Source organism: Podarcis melisellensis (genome assembly GCF_964234715.1).
Source record: "Podarcis melisellensis genome assembly, chromosome: 9".
Classification (NCBI taxonomy): domain Eukaryota; kingdom Metazoa; phylum Chordata; class Lepidosauria; order Squamata; family Lacertidae; genus Podarcis; species Podarcis melisellensis.
The window spans coordinates 60,951,866-60,969,087 of record NC_138541.1 but is presented as its reverse complement, the minus strand read 5'-3'; the positions used below and the strand labels follow the sequence as shown (position 1 = coordinate 60,969,087).

The 17,222-nt window shown below is 41.9% G+C and overlaps 1 protein-coding gene across 1 annotated transcript in view; it reads left to right on the top strand.

The window, feature by feature from the left end:
* Positions 1-17,222, top strand: part of NWD2 (NACHT and WD repeat domain containing 2) — a 63,153-nt gene that overhangs the window by 18,435 nt on the left and 27,496 nt on the right. Inside the window, exon 2 of the mRNA XM_081924322.1 lies at positions 10,666-10,754. Within this exon, the coding sequence (XP_081780448.1) occupies positions 10,666-10,754 (89 nt within the window). The remainder of the gene's footprint in view (positions 1-10,665; positions 10,755-17,222) is intronic.

Below are 17,222 nucleotides of genomic sequence, written 5' to 3'. Positions count from 1 at the left end.
GACAAGAGGCGCTCGAGGGATAGATTAGGACCTAATTTGACTTTTACCAAAAAAAAAATCTTTCGAATTTTCTCCGCGGCACACCAGGCAACGTCTCGCGGCACACTAGTGTGCCGCGGAACACCGGTTGGGAAACACTGTATTAGCATGCCTTCATTCGAAACCTTCATATGCACACACACCAGACACCTTAGCATGAACCTTGAGCTCTTTGAAGAAAAGTCTACAAGGACCAGAATTACCGCAATCAAAATTAATTTGTAAAAACAAGTACTCCTTGTACTCAGAATATGTTTCCTGGGTGATTTCTAAAAGGAAAATAAATGTGTGACAACAACATAACGATAATCAGAAGTAATATTGCAGTTAAAAAGTAGATGGTTGCAACGAACCAAATCTATTGAATTAACGAGACACGGTGTATTGTTTATTTGTATTTAAAATACAGAAGGAGATATATTTTGAAACCCGAAAGACTGCATAGCAAAAGTGTAATGCTTTTGTTATTCTTCATTAATATTCTGCCAGCACTCTCTCTCTTTCTTTGCACCGGTAAGCCAGACAATCTGAGCATGTAATAAAATGCAGGTGCCTGATATAAAATTTGAAGATCATGAGGTAGTTGGTGGCCTTTTCACTGCACCCAGCCTTAATGTATGTAACAATGTTTTCTGAAGCATTTTGGAACGGTTCAGCTTGAATAGGGTGTTGTGCAAGGTGTCATTTGTTTTGTTCCTGTGACATCACAAAAATCTGGTTCACAAGAATCTTTAAAAAATATTTCTTGTTAAAGAAGGAATGTGAGCAAGCCAAACACACAAACAGCATGCATCTCCTTTTACATTATTTTCAGGGAGAAGGGCAAAAGTGGCGACTGAACCAGTGTTTGATATTCTCATATGATATGTTCCAGGCAAGCTGGAATTATACAATAGGTGAAAATCCCATTGTGAGCACTTTTCAAATCCCAAATCACTATGGATATTTTTTACTAATCTGTCACTCCAAACATTAATCTGTGCCTGGGTTGCTGCTCAGGAAAGGAAAGTTTGCACAGGAAGTGAATTCCTCTGAGGATAAGCAGCTTTCATATTCTAAAAGCAACCTTTTTGGTGAGTCAAGTTCACCTTCGAGTGGGGAAAAACATCTGTTAGTTACTAGAGGTCGGGGAAATACCTAAAACACTGATGTATTCTCTTCCATGGTGAGTAAGGTTATCAAAAATGTTATAATTGATATTCTAACGTCTCTAGAATAAGGAGGAAGGAGAAAGACAGACATCCTTCAGATTCCATTGAGTTCTGTTTATTATTATCAGATTGAGTAAATAAGGAGACATGACAACAGATGTATGGGAACAAATTAGGCCAAAACTTTCAGATATAGAAAACCTTGGCTTAGTAATAATAATAATAATAATAATAATAATAATAATAATAATAATAATAATAATAATAATAATAATAATTTATTTATACCCCACCCATCTGGCCAGGCTTCCCCAGCCACTCTGGGCGGCTTCCAAAAAAATATTAAAATACTGTAATACATCAATCATTAAAAGCTTCCCTAAACAGGGCTGCCTTCAGATGTCTTCTAAAAGTCTGGTAGTTGTTCTTCTCTTTGACATCTGGTGGGAGGGTGTTCCATAGGGCGGACGCCACTACCGAGAAGGCCCTCTGCCTGGTTCCCTGTAGCTTGGCTTCTTGCAGTGAGGGAACCGCCAGAAGGCCCTCGGAGCTGGACCTCAGTGTCCGGGTAGAACGATGGGGGAGGAGACGCTCCTTCAGATATACTAGTCCTTCAGATATACTTAGGCATTGGGCGGCATCCCTCTCGGTCCCGGTTGGGTCTGGGGATGCACAGGGCAGACAGGTGTTGTGAAGGGGACTGTAAAATGAGAATTTACGCAGTGTGTCCCCCACTTCACCTGATGTAGGGAGTTTGACCTTACAGCGCCAATCTAGGCCAGTGCTACCTCCCCCCATTCTGGATAGGATTCTATCCAAGGCCTAAAAACCACCAAAGTTGCGACAATTGCTACGGGCAAGGCAAAACCCGCAGAGCAGGGAATATTCCTTCCTGGCTCTGGGAAACGGCAACCATCGTGCGACCGTAGCAACGCCCATGGACCTGAAAAGGAAAGTTAGCCTGCAAGAAAACCAGATTAAAATTAGAGGGAGGGATGGGTGGGTGATGCTCCAGACACTGAATGGAGAGATGGTTGGCTGGATCCCAGCAGTACTTGGTCTTTGCTCCGCCCCCCAGCTGGCCGCCATTTGGGTAGCTGGGGAGGGGGCAGAGCGACAGCCAGCAACTGAAGGGGGGTGTCACCCTGGCACGAGAAGCCCACTCACAGTCACAAACCCTGCCCACTGCTTTGATGAGTGAGCGGTAATTACTTTCAGAAAGTCTGTTATGAGTTTGGACTCGCATGTACACAGCCAGCACTATTGTATGTTCCTATACACAGAACTGAGAGGTTTAGAATCTTTCACTTGTGCTTGTTATGGATGTGTGTTAATTTATGCCCACAAGAAACTCTTGTGCAAAGTAAGCTTGTTTATTATAGAAAACAGAAGTGACAGAATATATAAAAATGCTGCTATGGACAGCAAAGTTACAATATAAGCAGGTTTCGTTGTTGTTGTTTCGTTGTTTAGTTGTGTCCGACTCTTCCTGACCCCATGGACCAGAGCACGCCAGGCACTCCTGTCTTCCACTGCCTCCCGCAGTTTGGTCAAACTCATGCTGGTAGCTTCGAGAACACTGTCCAACCATCTCGTCCTCTGTCATGCCCTTCTCCTTGTGCCCTCCATCTTTCCCAACATCAGGGTCTTTTCCAGGGATCTTCTCTTCTCATGAGGTGGCCAAATATTGGAGCCTCAGCTTCATGATCTGTCCTTCCAGTGAGCACTCAGGGCTGATTTCCTTAAGAATGGATAGGTTCAATCTTCTTGCAGTCCATGGGACTCTCAAGAGTCTCCTCCAGCACCATAATTCAAAAGCATCAATTCTTTGGCAATCAGCCTTAGTCCAGCTCTCACTTCCATACATCACTACTGGGAAAACCATAGCTTTAACTATACGGACCTGTGTCGGCAAGGTGATGTCTCTGCTTTTTAAGATGCTGTTTAGGTTTGTCATTGCTTTTCTCCCTAGAAGCAGGCGTCTTTTAATTTCATGACTGCTGTCACCATCTGTAGTGATCATGGAGCCCAAGAAAGTAAAATCTCTCACTGCCTCCATTTCTTCCCCTTCTATTTGCCAGGAGGTGATGGAACCAGTGGCCATGATCTTAGCAGATTACAATACATACGCACCTTAATTAAAGAGCAAAGGATGCCATAACTTTTCTAAAAGGTCTACAGATACGTGACCATAGACTAGAACTAGAGATAAATGTGGGGAGGAAAGTATACCTGTCCTTAAAGCAAAACAGAAGTATCCTGAGTCCTGTGGAGCCCAGGTTAAATTCCGTCCTGTTGGAGCTATGAGAGCCAACTCACCTTTGAATCTACTGTATTTTTCTGTGTATAAGACTTGGTTGTTTTTTCCTTTAAAAAAAGTCAAAAATTAGGGGGCATTTTATACTCTGGGCCATCTTCCCCCATTTTCTTAAATCTGAGTCCCCCAAAATAGGAGGCATCTTATACATGGCGGCGTCTTATAGATGGAAAAATACGGTAATATATATATATATATATATATATATGCAGGTTTTGGTGTCCTCGGGTGTCTTCCCGTGTAAAAGTTGGGGTGTCTAGGCGACGTTTCGACGAGGTCTCACTCGTCATCTTCAGGCTGGTGCTTTCGGCTTCTTGTTACTGGAACAGAGCAGGATCTCAGTGTTTGAGTTCCTATAAATACTGTTGAGGGGGTGTGGTGTATAGCCTCCAATGTTCTGGGCAGAGAGGAAGTTCCCAGGCTAGTGTGCCTTTTCTTCTTTTGTTCCTTAATTACTTGAGGGATATCTTGAGTGATTTCTTGAGTGATATCCTGAGTACCACTTAGGTGGGTCATTAGGTGTGGATTAGTTGCTAAAGTCTTTGTGTCTTGACCTCTTGAACTTTGTGAAGAGTTTTTCTGAGAAGATGGCTGTACTGCACTTAGTTGTGCTCTGGCTTGGCTTCGTGTATAGGGGCGAGCTGTGGTTTTGTGGCCTGTGTCAGCCAGATCTGTGTAGGGATTGCAGGGGGGTGCAGCATCCGGAGGTGCCACCATGGTTTGGCTACTGGATGGTGTCTGTAATTTATCTGTGGAGAGGGTCTGCAGATTCCAAATTGCTCTTTAACATGGAACATCACCACAAGAGAATAATCATGGAAGCCATCGAGATAGAGAAACACCCTCACAACATGAACAAACGTGACGACACATCCCGCTTGCCAGACATCTGGAAATTAGCCCTCCCCACAAAAACTGACACCAGATCCAGAGGCACACAGAACGCCATCACCAATCAACCACACCAGACCCAAACCCAGACCCTCTCCACAGATAAATTACAGACACCATCCAGTAGCCAAACCATGGTGGCACCTCCGGATGCTGCACCCCCCTGCAATCCCTACACAGATCTGGCTGACACAGGCCACAAAACCACAGCTCGCCCCTATACACGAAGCCAAGCCAGAGCACAACTAAGTGCAGTACAGCCATCTTCTCAGAAAAACTCTTCACAAAGTTCAAGAGGTCAAGACACAAAGACTTTAGCAACTAATCCACACCTAATGACCCACCTAAGTGGTACTCAGGATATCACTCAAGAAATCACTCAAGATATCCCTCAAGTAATTAAGGAACAAAAGAAGAAAAGGCACACTAGCCTGGGAACTTCCTCTCTGCCCAGAACATTGGAGGCTATACACCACACCCCCTCAACAGTATTTATAGGAACTCAAACACTGAGATCCTGCTCTGTTCCAGTAACAAGAAGCCGAAAGCACCAGCCTGAAGATGACGAGTGAGACCTCGTCGAAACGTCGCCTAGACACCCCAACTTTTACACGGGAAGACACCCGAGGACACCAAAACCTGCATTCCTGTACCCGTGAAAATCTACGAAAGCATATATATATATATATATACACACTGGGTCTTCAACCAGGCACCTCTTGAGTAATGTGAAACATCAACCCCTGCGATTGCCAAGCAATCACAGTATGGTGAACTGTGGGGTCATCACCTTGGCCTCCAGCTCAGACTATTTTACTTGTTTGAAGGTAGCATACATCTGAAGATAGCTGGGAGGAGGAAAAGGAAGCTTGGAAGAACAGTGAAAAGAGAAGAAAAATCCACCCAAGTACATCTCCCCCATGACGTTTTTCCATATCTGTGACTTCCAATTGCAAGTGCTCTACATTTACAGATCGGCTCCAAAGGGCGAAAGAAGGCTTCGCCAAAGCCTTAGATGGAGTTTGGACTTGGAACTCAAGGATCTCCTGAAGGAAGGATGCTATACCTAAAAAAATAAAAGCAGTATTCTCTATACAATGGCAGCTCCTACAATTTCAGCATCTCTAATGTCGGGAAAGGGGGTTGAGAGATTCAGATGAAAGAGTGTGTAGAAATTCAGATAGCTGTGATTATTGGGGCATTATATGCAGAGACAACATTGCCATAACACTAGAAGACTGACAGCTTTATTTTCCTCGGTGGTGTTCAAAAGCTTTTTGTAACATGAGCAGCACACAGCGATTCAAAGCAATTTCTCTGAAAGAAATGCTGCTTAGTGGGAATTATTTGTTGCTGGATATTGTGGTGTGTGATTGAAATGTCACTCGCTGCCCCCTATATTTAACAACAGATTCAAGCCGATCTTTCCCAGTTACAAACAGCAGTGGACTGAATAGAGCATACACAACATGATACACTAATGAATGTAATTGGTGATCTATTTGCTGACCTATTTATTCCTAGTTTTTCTTAGTTGCCCTTCACCTTAAGGTCCCAGGGTGGCTTCAATGAAGTAAAACTCAACCAAGAAATAATGCATAACGAACAAACCATAAAAACCAGCAATAAAAGCATGAAACATAAACTGTAACTGATAACACCGTTTACAGGGAGGTCAGTGAACAACTCACACTACACTTTTAAAGGCCAGGGTACAGTGGTCCCTTGGTTCTTGGAGCTAATCCGTTCCAGGATTAATCCATTCGACTCCCGAAACCGTTCAAAAACTAAGGTGCGTCTCCCAATTGGCTGCAGGAGCTTCCTGCACTCAAGCGGAAGCCGTGTTGGATGTTCAGCTTCTGAAAAATGTTCACAAACTGGAACACACCCTTCCGGGTTTGCAGAGTTCGGGAGCCGAGTTCGGGAAGGCCCTGCCATGAGCTACTGCCCCCTGAGACATCTAAGGATGGCAGGGCCTTTGCTGATCTCAATACGCCAGCTGGCACGAGAGGAGAGAGGGTGCTCCTTCAGATATTTGAGCCCCAGGTTGCTTATGACTTCATGCATTAACATAGACACCTTGAATTGGGCTCAGAAGCAATGCAGATGCTTCAGTTTTTATAAGCATGGCGGACTTCATTCTGGCTGCTTCATTCTGCACCATTTACAGCCTCCATGCTATTTATATGCCACTTACAATTGTAATCATCTCTAAGCAGCACGCAACAAATGGATAGATAGATAGATAGATAGATAGATGATAGATAGATAGATAGATAGATAGATAGATAGATAGATAGATAGATGATTGATAGATAGATAGATAGATAGATTGATAGATGATAGATGATAGATAGATAGATAGATAGATAGATGATAGATAGATGACAGATATAGATAGATGATAGATAGATAGATGATAGATATAGATAGATGATAGATAGATAGATATAGATGATGATAGATGATAGATAGATAGATGATAGATAGATAGATGATAGATAGATGATAGATAGATAGATAGATAGATAGATAGATAGATAGATAGATAGATATAGATAGATAGATATAGATAGATGATTGATAGATAGATGATAGATAGATGATAGATAGATAGATAGATAGATAGATAGATAGATAGATAGATAGATGATAGATGATAGATAGATAGATAGATAGATAGATAGATAGATATAGATAGATAGATAGATAGATAGATATAGATAGATGATAGATAGATAGATAGATAGATGATAGATAGATAGATGATAGATGATAGATGATAGATGATAGATAGATAGATAGATAGATAGATAGATATAGATAGATAGATGATAGATAGATAGATGATAGATGATAGATAGATAGATGATAGATAGATAGATGATAGATAGATGATAGATAGATGATAGATAGATGATAGATAGATAGATAGATAGATAGATGATAGATAGATAGATAGATGATAGATAGATAGATAGATAGATAGATAGAGAGAGAGAGAGAGAGATAGATGATAGATAGATAGATAGATAGATAGATAGATAGATAGGTAGGTAGATAGGTAGATAGATGATAGATATAGATAGATTGTGAGCAGCCTGCCTGAAGCATTGAGGACTGGGTAAGACTGATAACTGCGTGCTTCATTTTGCCAGTCTGTCATTCGTGAGAAAGGCTATCCTTTAATCCTTGCCTCTTAAGCGCAATGAGACAAACAGTGTGGTGTATAGGCTGGTGGGAAGGTTGAACACAGGCAGCATAAGATAACGTTACGGGATCTTAAAAGTGGTAGTGTTGAGATTGAATGGCCAGAAGCAAAAGTAGACAAGGACTTGTTCGCTTTTAATAGGTGCACAGAAGAGCAGGCATTGCAATCTGCATCTGCTCTGTTTTTTGCATCTGCTATATTGTCATCTCTGATACAGTCCCTGCGCAAACATGTCATAGTAAGGATTTTCAGCAGCTCAACCAGCCCTGTAGCTGTGCTTTTTTTAAACAGCAGATGACCTCCCAGAATTAGGGGGAGAAACATTATCATTTGCTAATTGGTGCACATCACACTGTTGTTAAAGCTGCAACAGAAAGGGCCATTTTAAACTTGTAGGATTGTTCTGTCAGTCTGAAAAAAAAACCTGTTATCTGTACACATTCTTATGTGACTTGAGACTTCAAAGACACTAAAAGATTCTTGGCACATAATTCTTTTTTTTTTTTTTTACAAACAGGCTCCCATGCCCACTAACACGCAGATTTCAGAATGCCTAATTAACGGGATACAAAAATAACTTGTGGTCCATTTCTATTTTAGCAGCAGGAAAAGGACATTTAAGTATGTATTTGCCTCTTAAGAAGGCTGGCGTTTGAAAACCTCCCTCCTGGCACAGCTCTTTCTTGTTTTATTTTAGAGTGAGCTAATCCCACAGACTTCTTATCATGAAAAGTCAGTTTAGATTTGTATGTAATTAAACCAGGTTATCTGTCATGCAACCTAATTAGTTCGTTCCATCTTAATTATGTGTCATTTCCTTGCCAAGCTCAGAAGCACCAGACCCTGGAAAGACAGGAGGGTGCGCAGGAATTTCTAACATGCATACATATAAGAATCGCCAACACGCTCTATTTAAGCAGGAAGAGTTATTCTGCCTTTTAGGTGGTTTGCAGAATAAACACATGTGCAAAAGTGCCAATCCATAGCTGATCCCTGCTTTAAGCACCAATATTCCCTTGCATTGGCTTTAATTGAAGTTGGCAACAGAGTGGCTCTTCTTCTGCAGGTGTGGCTGAAGCCATGTCCACAAATTATTCTTCTTGCAGGGGGTTGGACTAGATGACCCTTAGGTTCCCTTCCAACTCTATAATTGTATGATTCTATGGTGGCAGGTAATTGACAGGTGGGTAGCCCCATCCACCCGTCAAAATCATCTACAAGAGTGAAGATCTTGCCTCCTGCTTGTTTCACTTCTCGACTATTGTTTCAATCTACCCTATTTTTTGCTCTATAAGATTCACTTTTTCCCTCCTAAAAAGTAAGGGGAAATGTGTGTGCGTCTTATGGAGTGAATGCAGGCTGCGCAGCTATCCCAGAAGCCAGAACAGCAAGAGGGATCGCTGCTTTCGCTGCACAGCGATCCCTCTTGCTGTTCTGGCTTCTGGGATTCAGAATATTTTTTTTCTTGTTTTCCTCCTCCAAAAACTAGGTGCGTCTTGTGGTCTGGTGCATCTTATAGAGCGAAAAATACGGTATTTCAAGAGTACATGCTTAGCTTGGCCCACTATGAGGTCATAAGAAGAAACATTTCTGTCCAGATGAACCACTTAAGCTTAAGCTTGTTCAACCTCGTCCACTCCAAAACCTTCTCCAGATAATTGATTGTTGCTGGAATAACTCTGATTGTGGATTATTGGACTGTTCAAAACATTTTATCATTATTTATTTATGATCACTGTTTCATTCTGATACACATTTGAGCTGAATTGCATATCCCCTTTTCTATTTTAGATCTCTCGTTGTGAGTGATCCTAGAGCAGGCATAGGCAAACTCGGCCCTCCAGATGTTTGGGGACTGAAACTCCCATCATCCCTAGCTAACAGGACCAGTGGTCAGGGATGATGGGAGTTGTAGTCCCAAAACATCTGGAGGGCCAAGACTCTAGGTCTAGCAAAGGGTATTTGCTAAGGATTTTGTCAGCCTAGGTAACCTTCACTTTCTTTCAGTTAAATGTAAAAATCTCCCATTCTTACAACATTTTGAAGTAGTTACTTAGAAAGACTGGATCTACAGTGGTGCCTCGCTAGACGAAAATAATTCGTTCCGCGATTCTCTTCGTCTAGCGGTTTTTTCGTCTTGCGAAGCAAGCCCATTGACAGCTTAGCGGATTAGCGCTACAGCTGTCAAGCGGCTTCCAGCGATCAGCTGTTAAGCGGCTTATCAGCGGAACAGCTGATAAGCGGCTTAGCGGCTTAAGAAAAGGGTGAAAAAAGCGGGGAAAACCCGCGGGAGGGGGGGTTTGCAAGATTTTTTTCGTCTTGCGAAGCAACCCCATAGGGAAATTCGTTTTGCGAAGCGCCTCCAAAACGGAAAACCATTTCGTCTAGCGGGTTTTTCGTCTTGCGAAGCGTTCGTCTTGCGGGGCACCACTGTACTTTTATTGTGCTATGGTGAGCTACCATAGTGGACTGTTTGACACACTACTCATAGCAAACTCAGGTCTGGTGCTAAGAATGCCCTTAACAGGGCTACAGTCAATTCCGATGCATTAATGGTTATATGTATATCATACCTTAGTTTGCAAACTCAGGTTTGTCTCCAGCTTACATTTGCAAGAGTATACTTATAAAAAATGTAGCATTGATAAATGATAAAGTATAATAGAAAATCTTTTAAAATGTTTATTAACCGTAACTGCTGGGCTGCTGCTGGCCTTTGGAATGTCTCTTCTTCCTTGCTAACTGTAATAATAGTAATAATAATAATAATAATAATAATAATAATAATAATAATAATGGAAGAAGAAGTAGTATTATACACAACAGCACAAGGTTGAATTATTGGAGTGAGTGTTAAATTAAATATTGGTAAATGTCACAACAAGCATTTTGGCTCAACAAGATATTCCCTAGAGCATCAAATTCAGATTGCTGCATTAAGCTTGTGCTCACAGCTTTTAAGATTAGTGTTCTTTCCTGCATGAAACTACAGCGCTATTTAAGCCCACAGTTGTCACAACTATTGTTAACAAGCTTCGTTTCTTTGTTGCCTGCAGATACAGTAGCAGAAAGGAGCGCATTACGAGAACATGTGTATCCTAAACTACGAGAATTCTGCAGGGAAAACTACGGACTTGAATTTCAGGTAGTGTTTTCCTCATTAAATGTTTAAGTTGTGATGTACATGCAGGGAATCTTTTAGATTGATGCTGTACGGTGGACCTTAAGGTATCATTCTATGCAGAATTTGTTTAAAATGCTCTAGTTATCTCCTGCTTGGACTACTGCAATGCGCTCTACGTGGGGCTACCTTTGAAGGTGACTCAAAAACTACAACTAATCCAGAATGCGCCAGCTAGACTGGTGACTGGGGGGCGGTCGCCGAGACCACATAACACTGGTCTTGAAAGACCTACATTGGCTCCCAGTACGTTTCTGAGCACAATTCAAAGTGTTGGTGTGGACCTTTAAAGCCCTAAATGGGGGAGCATCTCCACCCCCATCATTCTGCCCGGACGCTGAGGTCCAGCGCTGAGGGCCTTCTGGCGGTTCCCTCATTGCGAGAAGCAAAGCTACAGGGAACCAGGCACAGGGCCTTCTCGGTAGTGGCGCCTGCCCTGTGGAACGCCCTCCCATCAGATGTCAAAGAGATAACTACCTGACATTCAGAAGACATCTTAAGGCAACCCTGTTCAGGGAAGTTTTTAATGTGTGACATTCTAGTGTATTTTTGGTCTTTGTGGAAGCCGCCCAGAGTGGCTGGGGAGGCCCAGCCAGATGGGCGGGGTACAAATAATAAATTTATTATTATTATTATTATTATTATTATTATTATTATTATTATTATTATTAAAAAGGGGGTGTGATCATTCCACACGTAGGTGTAGCTACACTTGTGGGAAGGATCAGCTTGAGCGCATTGCAACCCTCTCTTCTCTCCTTCTCCCTGGCTGACTCTTGGCTACAGACACATCCTATGGCGCTGGCTACTACTTCCATAAGGAGAGTGCCACATGCCTCTATATACCTCCACCCATTCCTCTGCTCTTCTTTGTCTCCAGCCCAGTAATTTGAGGAGGCCTTGCAGAAGAGAAGGGGGCAAATGGATGAGCATGTACAAGACATGTCCAGGGAAAAAACAATGCTATCCAGGGTTGTAAAGACTGCAGAGAGAATAATCGGGTGCACTCTTCCCACCTTAGATCAAATCTATGCTGCCAGGTGCCATAAGAAAGCGGCAGAGATAGCGCAGGATAGTACACACCCCGGAAATGATCTCTTTCAGCTTCTGCCTTCTGGAAGAAGGTAGAGGGTTATAAAGGCCAGGACTAGCCGCCTGAGAAACAGTTTCTACGCAAATGCAATTCTGGTTCCAAACGCAGCATAAGGGGTCTCAATAGCATACAGTGGTACCTCGCAACATGAATGCCTCGCAAGACGAAAAACGTGCAAGACGAAAGAGTTTTCCGGTTTTTGAGTCGTTCCGCAAGACGAATTTCCCTATGGGCTTGCTTCGCAAGACGAAACGTCTTGCGAGTTCTTGCGAGTTTGTTTCCTTTTTCTTAAAGCCGCTAAGCCACTAATAGCCACTAAGCCGCTAATAGCCGTGCTTCGCAAGACGAAAAAAACGCAAGACTAAGAGACTCGCGGAACGGATTAATTTCGTCTTGCAAGGCACCACTGTAGTGTATTTTTTAGTATAGTGTATTTTAAAATGGGGTTTCAGAGTTTTTAGAGGTTTTTATAGTATAGTGTATTTTAAAATGGAGTTTCAGAGTTTTTAGTTGTTTTTGAATGTTTTATGTAGTTTTTCAATTTCATTGTTCTGTATGGGACAATGACAATAAAGATATTGAATATCGTATATTGACATGCGCTGGACTCCTGTTGCACGTAATGGCCAGCATGCTATGGTGTGTGAGTGACTGAGAGCCAGGCAGGTTAGCGTAATAATGAAGGCTCCCAAATCCATCACTTGCTTTGACCCCATGGGGATGAATTTCTTTTTTTAAAAAAAAAAGTTTTGATTAAGTTTCTTACAAATATAACACATACTATAACAAAAAAAAACAACAAAAAATCACAAATGTAAACAAAAGAGAAAATAAGAAAAGAAAAATACATATCGACAAACACCCAAACAATACAAATTAACTGGCTATTTAAACTTCTTACGTCATTAACATGGTTTTGACTTCCTCTGAGCCCTCCCATCTGAATTTCCTTGTATTTAAATGTAGCAATATTCCAATTAAAATCAAATTCCTTAACTTTTCTTGAAGTTCTAAATCTCAATTGTTTTACTAAGTCTTACTTTCATCCTAGGCCTATTTAGTACTTTCAAGTAATTTCTAATTTTTAATGTGACAATATTTATTCAAATAGTCTTTAAATCGTGGGGAAGAATTTCAACTTGGACGTATCAGTCAGACTTGAGTTTATAATGATTGGACTGTGCCTATTATTATTCAACAAGCAAAGTGGCTTTTGCAGGGAAACACACTTAACTGCTCCTGCATACATAGGTGTTGTTCGAAAGATGAGTTCCTGTGTCAAATCTAGGTGGGCACCATAGTTTTCCTGCCAGCTTCTCCTTCACTCAGCGGAGATCACAAACTCGTTTTCAACTCCCCTAGCACCCTTCAGACATTTCCCTTCAGACCAGAGCTCCCATCAGCCAAACCAGCCGGGATGATTGCTGGGGCTGATGAGACTTGTAGCCCCAAACATCTGGAAAGCACCAGATTGGGGAAGTGATTCATGAGTTGGACACAACAGGGATATTGAATTTTGACCAAATGCATTTGACTTTTAGGTTTTCTACAATGGTTCACAGTTAAACAAGATTGTTGTTGTTGTTTAGTCGTGTCCGACTCTTTGTGACCCCATGGACCAGAGCACGCCAGGCACTCCTGTCTTCCACTGCCTCCCGCAGTTTGGCCAAATCATGCTGGTAGCTTTGAGAACACTGTCCAACCATCTCGTCCTCTGTCGTCCCCTTCTCCTTGTGCCCTCCGTCTTTCCAAACATCAGGGTCTTTTCCAGGGAGTCTTCTCTTCTCATGAGGTAGCCAAAGTATTGGAGCCTCAGCTTCAGGATCTGTCCTTCCAGTGAGCCCTCAGGGCTGATTTCCTTCAGAATGGAGAGGTTTGATCTTCTTGCAGTCCATGAGACTTTCAAGAGTCTCCTCCAGCACCAAAATTCAAAAGCATCCATTCTTTGGCGATCAGCCTTCTTCATGGTCCAGCTCTCACTTCCATACATCACTACTGGGAAAACCATAACTTTAACTATATGGACCTTTGTTGACAAGGTGGTGTCTCTGCTTTTTAAGATGCTGTTTAGGTTTGTCATTGCTTTTCTCCCTAGAAGCAGGCGTCTTTTAATTTCATGACTGCTGTCACCATCTGCAGTGATCATGGAGCCCAAGAAAGTAAAATCTCTCACTGCCTCCATTTCTTCCCCTTCTATTTGCCAGGAAGTGATGGGACCAGTGGCCATGATCTTAGTTTTTTTTTATGTTGAGCTTAATTACAAGATATCAAAAGATAATCTCTAAACAATAAGCAACTAGGAAGAAAAATAAATGCATTTTTTAAAAAATTGAAATAACTCCACCAATCATGGCTAACACCAATCCAAATGAAATGTGTAGAAATCATGTTTTATTGACAGTGGATTAGTTGGGCTAGTTTTTGGGATATTCCCATTGGTAGGGAAACCCACAATTTTCTGAGTTCTCATTTATAATAAGACACATATATGATGTACTCAATGGAAGGGCAATATCTGTGACCTCTGTACATGCTCAATTCTCACTGGGCCATTTTTGTTTTGCTCCATTAGGCGTGCTATGTTTTGTTTTCAAAGTATTCACTGACATCGGAAGCAACATTCCTGTGTGCCTTTGTACTTCTGCCAAACCTGGGGTTTAGCGTAACAATGCTGATATATTCATCTTGTTTCTTACTGATTTTGGCTACAATTCTGTCAACGTTCACCAGCAGGTTACATTACTAGAGGGAGTAATTCCAGTACCTAGGAAAAGTTATTTTGAAACCAATTTTTTAAAAATCAGTTACCTTCTAATCCTCAGGTAAAAAAGGCTGATTTTGGTAATTTGTTACATATTGTAACTGTGTAAATTGTAACCCAATAAGGTAACTAACATAAGGCATCATACAAATGCCTTGAAAATATATACAATATATCTTACCCTTTATGGACCTTTTGTGCATACAATTTTCAGTACAGTGGTACCTTGGGTTACATACGCTTCAGGTTACATATACTTCAGGTTACAGACTCCGCTAACCCAGAAATAGTACCTCGGGTTAAGAACTTTGTTTCAGGTTAAGAACAGTTTCAGGTTAAGAACGGACCTCCAGAACGAATTAAGAATGTAACCAGAGGTACCACTGTAGTTCCTTGGCTGTCTATTGTCTCTACAGGCTTGGTATCTTGTCATCAGTTTGAAAACCCAGAACATTCAGCTGATCAGCCGTAAGGGGTAAATGATTTTGAATCAGATGCTTCTCAGCTCCTCTTGGTTTCTCCCACAACATTAACGTCGTAGGGCTGTGACACAGAAGCATCAGCCTTGCATAATTTTTAATGAACGGGGAACACGCACACAAAATGGGACTAGGTTCTTATGTTGTCCAACAGAATGTGTGCATACCTAATCAGGCATCCAAGTATTGCTGTTCAGTGGCCAAAAATACTGAATTGCAATGATGTGATTATGCTTGGCACATGGAAACCAGAACTGGGACAGTAGTATGCCAACTTATGCTGAAGGGCAGGCTTTTCGTTTGCAAGTTCCTCTCTTTTTAAAGGTCAACAAATTGCCTTTCAGTTGCACGTTGTGTGAATACTGATGTAAAGTAGTTGTTGGTTTGGGGGATGATTTTTGTTACTGTTGTTGTTGTCACTTTACACCCTCCCTTCTAACTTGATAATGTAAAGGATTCGTGCATTTACGTGTGTCTGATGCTATAGTTTGTGGCATTTATACATATCACCTATTTTTTCAGGTTCTTAGACATGGTTATATTATTGGATTCAGAAACATTAGCAAATTTGAATATTAGGAGGAAATCCCATCACCCATTACCAGAAGTTCCCAATATATCGACAGTAAAAATCCAGAGGTTTGCTGCCTTCAAGGGCAAAAGGGAAAAATCTGCACTTTTGACTTACACGTTTAGTACCTGTTTTCAGTGCCAGATGTCGGTGACAAGCAACAGGGCTTAGCTTTTATCACTGGCAGCTCCCAGAGGCATGTGGCTGGCTATTAATGGAAAACCAGAATACATGGCTGTAAAGGTTTCAAGTGGTTGCTCGAGAGCAAGCAGGTAAATACCTGCCTGCTCGGCTGTAAAGCCTAGCTTTAGCTGCAAAAATAACTTTATCTGTCCAGAGCGCCACTCTCCCGTGGCTGGCTCATTCACTGGCAGAATCTGAGAGTGGGCGGTCCTTAAACTTTCCCCAGCAGAGTAGTTTCTTGACGCCCAGTCCGTGCTTCCCCTCTCTGCGCGGAAGCCTACTGCGCAGGGAGGGCGTGGGTAACGGAGGACCTCTCTCCTTCCCGCTTTGCTCAGGCAAGGTGTCCTGGCCTCCTCCGAGCCCTGAAGCTCCTCTCCACTGAAGGCGTGGTTACTCTCCTCCGCTGAGGAGGAGCTGCTTCCCACAATCCTTTGAGGCTCTCTGTAATCCATTCGGCTTTTCCTCTCTCCCTCCTGAACCGATGGCAGTTCCCTGACAATGGCTCCTCAATCTGATCCAAGAAGAGAATTGTTGTGTTTTTAATATTGGTACCTTCAGTGGCTTCCATACCATAAGGTTTTATTTCCACAAGCCTTGACTAGATCCCTTATTTGGGGGATTAGCCTGCAGACTATGTTCAATAGAAAGGAAATCCTAAATAAATCCTAGCATTATTTCGATAGGTCCTACGCTACATTAAGATACTGGTAATAGAGTTCCTTATCAGACAGGCCATTTAGGAAAAAAGGCTAGTCCTCCAACCTCTCACAATTCTCTGCTTTCCTTCTTTAAATTACACGTCCTTGAGATAATTAAAAGAGCTGTTTAATTCAAACCTTTCTGAATCCAAGAGTTAGCACATTGGCAGAAGCTTGTGGTGCACAATAGATGTTGAAGAATACAATAGTAGGCCATATTCATCAGAAAAAAATAAATGGCAGTAGTGGGGATGTAAATATAAACAAGAAAGATATTCAAGTGCCTGTGCTGTTAAGAAGGCCGTGATCTTTAGCAAAACTGTTCTGCAGTCCTTATGTTATCCAGCAGGAACACACACATACCCAATGCAGAAGCTATCATTCTGGTGATAATATGCAAATCTTTGCAACTAATTCAAGGAGCATGCTGTGCACACTTAGTAGGATGCAAGCTCCACTGCATTCCACAGCATGTCTTCCAAATAAACACGCATAGGATTACCCCTGTTAGTAACTAAAACTGATTTAACTACAGTTGCTATATTTTAAATTCTGGAAAGACGGGAGAAGCAATAACATGGGCTATCCCTGTTCTCTCATTCCTGCAAGAGTTGAAGACCCTCTCTGTTTCAGTGACTCCAAGCATC